General features: G+C 41.0%; 1 protein-coding gene across 1 annotated transcript; it reads left to right on the top strand.

Moving 5' to 3' along the window:
• Nucleotides 1–6,109: 6,109 nt before the first annotated feature.
• Nucleotides 6,110–8,023, top strand: LOC104080315 (microtubule cross-linking factor 1-like; the record flags this gene model as incomplete). Its single annotated transcript, XM_009582674.1, has 2 exons — nucleotides 6,110–6,361; nucleotides 7,865–8,023. Coding segments are annotated over exons 1-2 (411 nt in total), but the record flags the coding sequence as incomplete, so codon positions are not given.
• Nucleotides 8,024–8,277: the final 254 nt, after the last annotated feature.

Raw genomic sequence — 8,277 nt, 5'->3', positions numbered from 1 at the left:
GTCATGCATGTGTTTTACAGTTGTCCAGAGGACTCCGGAGTAATTGGAGCACATTTGGTGCACCTTTGGAGCGTAGGTCTCTGTTTATTTTATTTCAGAAGGAATCCGGTTCTTGCGTGCTCTGTGGGCTGAATGAGTGTGCAGTCGGTGGGGATGATTGGAAAATTTACTTTCAAACCTCATTACGGATCTCAACCAGACAAGCTGGGTAGACACAGCCCGTCAGTTGTGCAAGTATTCCTGGTCGTTTCAGTGGGAATGACTCACATGAGTATGGGTTACTTAGTGTAATAGCTGCATGGCTTGACTCTTTTTCTCTCTCTCTCTTTTTTTTTTTTAAGAATCCTAAACAAGGCATATTCCTATAATTTACCCTTAATTATACTTCATTATAAATTAAATCAATAATAAACAAGCATGACATCAGTAAAGGTATTAATGAGATAATGGCTTCTCTTCTGACAGGCAAGTCTTCAATTTGCACAGTACAGATGTGAAATGAGCCCTCAGTATGTATTTGGGCTACACAGCGATGTAAACTGCACACAGGCTTTCCCCCTTCAGCCAATTCACCTTGCCTCGGTAGACTGACAGGGAAACAGTGAATCCTAATTCTGTTGCTTTTGCACTGAAGTCTAAGGGAACCCTGCAAATGTAGCAGCTATTTAAGCGTGGCCCCGTGTTCATACAGCCACCCCGTGAATCTCAGATGAGTGATCCCTATTGGACCCCAAATAGCTGGCCTTTAGGAAGTCATTTGGGCCAAGTACTTGAATCCATAAGCGGTTAGACTCAGAAGCAGGAGCAACTTGGATTTCTACTGCAAATTTGGAAAGAGCTGCCAGTTAGAAAGTTATTTTCTTTCCACACTTCCGTTTGTTCTTTCTGATGACCAGGGTGACATCTGGAAACAAAAGCAGTTTAGCTTTTTCCTAAACAATATTCTTTCTTCCAGGACTCTCTGCCTGGTGCTGTTCTTACTGAAAGTAATAATGTAATTACCACTAAATTAAAAGGGATCAAGAGGAGCCTCTCATCCCCTACAGGAACGTACAGCAAAGTGAAGCTTCTTATGCCAGCACTTAACCTCCCAATTTCAATTGCCACTTTGGGATGCTGGAGCAGGTCCTCCCTGTTTAAGGAAGGGAACAGGCTCTCCATTTTTTAGATGCACAAAGAGGGATGGCCGCTTTCTTACTTGTTTGTTTTAATTACTTTTAAGTGCCTATTCTGATCTCTTTCTTCAGTTTTACAATATTAAAGTCCACGGTATGAAGCTTAATACCTCCTGAGAGAAAGAGCTTTAATTCTCACTCACAATAATAATAGTAATAAGAACAATACATTTTAATGAAGTCAGGGATTGGGTTTATCTAGTATTTCCAACTGCCTCGCAGCCAAAGCATCTTTTTTGCAAATTACTGAGTTTGGGATTTTTAAGGTCCTGACTTTGCTGTATTTACCTTTGATTTCACTAATGATTGACATATTTTCCTTCAAAGTGGTAGGTTTGCCGGTTTCGTAAGTAGGACCATCATGGTTTCAGTTGTAATTTCCACTTCCCTGGGTCTTTAACTTAGCTTCCTCCATTTTGTGTGCACGCATCACTTTAGAAGAGGAGTTTAAGCTGTCCTGGTTTTGTAGGTGTAATCGTAACAGCTCTGACTTAGGAGATGCTAACACGAGGTTTCCGCGTCTATGGCAGAATCACAAGTATCTACCAAGGAGAATAAGCTGTTATGAACCAGAAGCATCGACACCCTTGCCACTGGTTTTGTGGCCTGTATTGAGAACAAGATTATGTCTTTTCTGTAACTAGTAAAAGATTATCCCTGCACCCATAATTGTGTGCTCTCATACAAAATCTGAACCACATATAATTTTCCTATATTTTGATGTTTCAGAGGTGACATGCTCCTGTATTTATATGTTTAATATATAAAAACAGGACTTCATCTTGCTGCTCAAAAAGATATAATCTGTCCCAGGGTTCTTCCTCCCTGGGCTGGACAGACTATGTAGGTCCAAGCCCCAGGCACTGCAGTAATACAGCACAAAGCGGGCTGGCGCTGCGTGCAGCCTGTACGGTGAGGTTTCTGCTCCTTATACGGTCAAAATTGTTTGTGCCCTCATTGTGGTTGCATGTATGTTGCCATGTTTTAAAGCTCATCCAAAGGATGCTGTATTCCTAAATACAAGGGGTTCGGACACAGTCTGATCTCTATATGAAAGTTTTGGGAGTAGAAAAAAAATTAAGTGTGGAAAAGAAGCTCAATTCAGTAAAAAAAAAAATCTGAGAGGAGAACTGTGCGAGCTTTTAAAGTACAGCTTTCTTGATTGTATCCTAAATTTTAGTTTATCTGCAAAATTACACTAGAGAAAAGCAAACTGCATATTTATAACCAAAGCCAGAGGCAAGCATAACAAAAAAAATCACAGACTTGCAAAGTCAGAGTTGTGCTGTTAAGGGAGATTGAGAAAACTTCAGTTTTCCTGGAGGTAAAAGACAGGCCTATCTCCTGAAATATAGCTCATGCCAATGCTTGCAGCTCTTTGGGGAACTTCTTTGGTGGGGGGAAAGACATTGGATTCAAGTCTCCAACGGAGACAAAGTGACTCTTAAGGCTGGGAGAACTCCCATGCCCACTGAGAGGATTTGGGAATATTCAGTTTCAATGGGATGACTGCTTCAGGGATTGTTTAAAATTATCTGAGTTTCTGTGCTGGTTTGGGCTGGGATAGAGTTAATTTTCTTCACAGTAGCTAGTATGGGGCCGTGTTTTGGATTTGTGCTGGAAACAGTGTTGATAACACAGGTATGTTTTAGTTACTGCTGAGCAGTGCTTGCACAGAGTCAAGGCCTTTTCTGCTCCTCACCCCGCCCCACCAGCGAGCGGGCTGGGGGTGCACAAGGAGTTGGGAGGGGACACAGCTGGGACAGCTAACCCCAGCTGGCCAGGATATTCCATACCATATGACGTCATGCTCAGCCCGTAAAGCTGGGGGAAGAAGAAGGAAGGGGGGAACATTTGGAGTGATGGAGTTTTGTCTTCCCAAGTAACCATTATGTGCGATGGAGCCCTGCTTTCCTGGAGATGGCTGAACTCCTGCCTGCCGATGGGAAGTGGTGAATGAATTCCTTATTTTGCTTTGCTTGCGTGCGTGGCTTTTGCTTTCCCTCTTAAACTGTCTTTATCTCAACCCATGAGTTTTCTCATTTTTACCCTTCCGATTCTCTCCCCCATCCCACAGAGGGGGAGTGAGCGAGTGGCTGTGTGGTGCTTAGTTGCTGGCTGGGGTTAAACAACAGTTTCACTTTCCAAATTTGGTTGTAATAAATGCTTTGAAGTCAAATACTGTGTATTATTTGTCTTTAGAAACCAGCCAGATTTACTAATTCCAAAACCTGATATAGATAAAAAGGAAGTTTAAGAGATGAGCCGTAACATTATAATTGCTCTTTGCTGGCCACTTAATACACGAAAGCCATTGCTCAGTTCTTAAAGATAAACATCAGATTATAAACCAAATCCCATTAATTTGGTGATGACAGATGTTTTCCTTTATTGTGAATTTGTGTTTCAAAATTCTGAATTTACAACCAAATTATTAATTTAACATTAGCATTCTAAAGATGATATTAAAAGTTAATTGAACTTAAATCTAGTTGAGGTAGATTCAACTCCTGAGTCTGCAGACAGCCCTGAGCAATAACTCTGGTCCTGTTCATCTCAGAGGGCTGTGTTAGCTCTGACAGGTAAAGACTGTACTTTTGGTATGAGTACCTTAGCCAAAATACCTAGTTAATAAACTGGCAGCACAAAAGTATACTCCTTTTCTTAGGTTCAAAAGCCACTGCTACTCTCTAACCAGTTTCTGAAACCTTGACACTTACTTCTGCATCTCCATCTTGAGTGGGTAAACTTTTACTTTACTTCTTGACAGTGTCTATAAATGTGAAGCATAGTGAAAAAGTGAGTACATTAAACAGAAAAGCAGGTCTCCTCCCCAATTCACTCAAGCATACATTGCTATGTTTTTCTTTTTAAAAATATCAATCATTTATCAAAACTTCACCAGTGTGTTGGCTGTAAACTGGCTAGAGTATTTGGCTATACCCTGAGAAGGAGTAGATAGGGCCTGGACCGTAAATTATTTTGAAAGAATCCTGCTGAGTTTGGTCTGCAGAGCTCGTTTGCTTCTCGCAGTCTGCTGTTTGTGGTTAATTAACGTATTTGCAACTTCTGAGGATGTCATTGCTGGAAGGGTAACTTCTGTTACTGTGCTTACACTATTCCTTTTCAGACAGCGTATGGCGCGAGCATGATCCAGCTCACTGGGGAATAACCCTTGAGCTTCTCCATCCATACAAATCTCCTCCTCCTGCAGCTGTCCCAGGGAGACTGTGGGACAGGATGCCCCTACAGCAGAAATCTGAATATATTGAGAATGTATAGCGATATAGTGGGCTTGTAAGAAAACCTGTCTGTCCTTTCTGAGCATCTAGGGAGAACCGTGTAGAGCCCTGGGAGGGCTGTACTGGTGGAGCAAAGCCTCGCTGCTGAGCCCAGAGTGGTCATTTTGGAAGTAACAAGCCTTGTGCTTACCCACAATTTGACTTATACTGGCTCAACTAACTGAAGTTAAAACATAGCTGTATAAATACTGGATTTTATACGTGGATCGGATTTTGGTAGGAGTAACACTATAGTTCTAACATAACTATGCTAATGAGGCTAAAGAAGTTTGGCACGTCTTCCTTTGGTCAGGACTGTGCTCAGAGGCAAGACCTGTCCCTCATTTGTTACTAAAGCTCCAGTGGAGCAAGATGAATACAGGGAAAAACAGGACCGTTCATCCAGTTAGGCCATGGGAAGCGGGAATGGTTGAGAGGACTACCAGGGGGATGTAGGCAGACGTGTTCATGGAGGTACGGGACAGGGATGGTCCAGCCTCGGGGGGGGCTTTGTCAAGGGAGCTAACTCCATAGCGGTGTCTTCTCCACCTGATACAAGTGTGAAATATTCTCCAGGCATTCTTGGTATTTCAGGTGTCATTTACAGGTCTGAAGTGAGGTGACAGTGCAGCTAGCCCTGGTGCAAGTTCTCCTTGAATCTTATTTAAGCTATGTTTTCCACAGAAAATTTGGTCTTTATAATATCAAATGCAATTTTAAAGAAAACAATTTAAAAATTAATAGTTCATTTCAAATATTCTCCTCTTGGCTCTTTTTCTTGATTTTTTTCCCAACTTTGTTCAAAGTTAGTAGAGTCATAGTTTTCCTCTCACGCAGTAGTTTAATGGCTTGTACCCCTGTGCTTGGAAGACCTTTGTAAGAGTTTTAGCTCTGGAGCTTCAGTCATGCACAGATTAAACAAATGGGAATGATAGAGCTTATCCTGTTCAGCCGTAAATCTTTAAATCTGACTTTAGAGAGCATGTGCTGCTCATGGTATAATGTAGAATTGGGGCAGTTCATGATGCCCAGAAAAGAATGACCAGGTTATTCCCACGGGCACAGGTTTTATTTTGGCCCTGTGGTCCTGTTACTGAAATGTGTGTGCACACAACAGAAACCCACTTTCTCCCACACCCAACCCATCTGTCATCAAGCATGTGCACGGTGCTAGGCTCAGATGGGACAGCATTTTCATATGGAGCAGTTCGGTATTTGGTGTAAAGATTCGTTAAAGTTTTCAAGAGACAATTTCATTTTTAGGAAGTGCTGGTTGTTAAAAAGGCACATTACACAGCGATGCTGAGGTACTTGGTTAAGTAGGTTTACTGCAGCCTAAATAAAGCACGGAATCGGTTCAGATGGTGGCAAAGTATTACGCACTTTTTATTTTAATTAGAGATGGTAAAATGAAAGTGTTACCAGTTTCAGGAGACAGATAAGCATCTGGTTGGTTTTTAATTATTAAAGCAATTGTAAGAAATATAACAAGTATCCATTAATTTAATTCAGCATAATTAGTCAATGTTGGGATAAAACTTCTGCTCCTGTGACTTCTGGAGCTGCGTGTTGCAATCTGTATCACTTCATTGATATCGTATCCTAGTGAGCATGTTTCCTATTTTGCTCCCACGGGTGTGATTTAGAGGTATGATGGAGCACTGTTTTGACTTCTCACAGGATGAGCTGGATGAACTTCGGGCTGAAATGGAAGAAATGCGTGACAGCTATTTAGAGGAAGATGTTTACCAGCTGCAGGAGCTCCGGCGAGAGCTGGACCGGGCAAACAAGAATTGCCGCATTCTGCAATATCGTCTCAGGAAAGCGGAACAGAAAAGCTTGAAAGTTGCACAAACAGGCCATGTGGATGGAGAGCTCATTAGGAGCCTGGAACAAGATTTAAAGGTGGGTGAGAGATTCATATTCACAGCAAAAGAGAGCAGACCGGGATTTGGCTCCCTGCAATGGAAGGGAGGGTGACACATGAAACAGGCAGTAGTTCTCCAAATGTCAGGACCAATTTCCTTCTTCTGAGGTGGAGAACAAATATGCAGCTTATCATCATAAAAAGATGTGTTTGTGAGTAAAAAAACATGTGCTGAGATTCAAAATGAAAGAAATGCAGTCAAGTTACATTTGTGCATTTGAAAGATTTAAAGGGTTTTGTTTTACTGGTTTTACTGAAAACCTTAGCTTTGCAAAACTGTATAAACAAAACCTGATATGCTTTTCCCAATTCATGCCATTTCCTTCCTTTTCTCTTCATGCTTATGTCAAATAACTGAAAAAAACTTAGTCAAAGTTGCATTTCTTAGTGCCTAATGAGTTACTCCTAAGAGGAACAGACTGTTATATTTTAGCAAGGCAGATAGAGAATCAAAATGCTATTCCCATAAAAATACAAATTCCTGTAAAAATTATGTTCATATCGAAATAGTTTTTATATTTTTCAGAAACGTTTCCATCAAGGTTAAGCTTTGTATAGGCACAATACTTATCTAGCTTTACTCGTCTTTCTTAATATTGCTATCTTGTAGCTGTTTTGAAAATGTCTTCTGTAGAGAGGGACTGCTTACCACTAGAATTATTTGCATTTTGTAAAAATGCAAAACATCAAACCTTCTGAAACTGGAATGATTGGTTCCCAGCAGTGGAAATGAGAGTGACATATCAAGTCATCAAACTTTTCAAAATGTCAGACCTAATTTTCTCTTCTATGATGTAAAACAAATGATAACCTTATCATAATAGAAATGATACATTACTCAGTAAAAATCTTGTACATAGATTCAAGTGAAAGAGATATTGAGGTTTTTTAGTTTGTTTGCTTTGGTTTTGCTGACGTATTGTAATTCATCGTTTTGTGTGATGAATCACCTTTCCAAATGTTTTTGGAGTAAATACTTATTCTTGTTAGGCTGGACTCAGAAAACCTAAGCTAGCATATATTTATGTGCTTTCATATCACTCTTGCCTAGTTGTGATTGCTGCTAGAGCAGCAAATTTGGGTGGATGAGACTGCTGCATGGATGCGGCTTTGATCGATGACCTGTCAACTTTACAGCACAATTCTTCATCTTTTGATTTATCAATGTGATATGCTGGGACTTTGATGTGCGGGTTTGATATCTGCTTGTTTCCTCCTGCTGTTCATGACATTGCCTTAGCATAATGTGGAGAGGGAGCTGGAGATGGGTAATCAAATATATTTTCATCTTGGATTTATTTATTAAAAATGAATATTCATTTTGGTACTTGGAAGGCTTGGAGTCTTTCATCAACAGTCTCATAATTGAATTAAAAATCTCTCGGCTGTCTAGGGTTGTAATATGCTTCCTACTGTAGGAGACATACTGTAGCTGTTGCTCCTCATGGATCCGCTTCACGTGTTTGTGCTCTTCTGACCAGGTAGCCAAAGATGTTTCTGTCAGACTGCACCATGAGCTGGAGAGCGTGGAGGAGAAACGTGTTAAAGCAGAAGATGAAAATGAAATCCTTCGGCAGCAAATTATTGAGGTGGAAGTATCCAAGCAGACACTGCAAAACGAGCTGGACAAGTTAAAAGAGGTAAGCAATAGCCAGGAAAGCCATGCAGAGCGGTGTTGCTGGGTTAGATGGGAAATTTGACACGCGAGTCTCTTAGACTAACACTTACATGAAATGCCTGCTGATATTGCTTGTACTATTGCCCAGAAGGTCTCCTTGCCTTTGCTGTATGTCCCAAATGTGTTGGTAATTTAGAAACAATAGAGAGGTAGAGGAGTGACGCTGGGGCTTTTGTCCGGGGCTTCTCACAGGGCTTCTGTCCCATTTTAAACTGG

The sequence above is a fragment of the Fulmarus glacialis genome, unplaced genomic scaffold, assembly GCF_000690835.1.
Source record: "Fulmarus glacialis isolate BGI_N327 unplaced genomic scaffold, ASM69083v1 scaffold47247, whole genome shotgun sequence".
Classification (NCBI taxonomy): domain Eukaryota; kingdom Metazoa; phylum Chordata; class Aves; order Procellariiformes; family Procellariidae; genus Fulmarus; species Fulmarus glacialis.
This window is presented reverse-complemented; position numbering and strand designations above follow the sequence as displayed.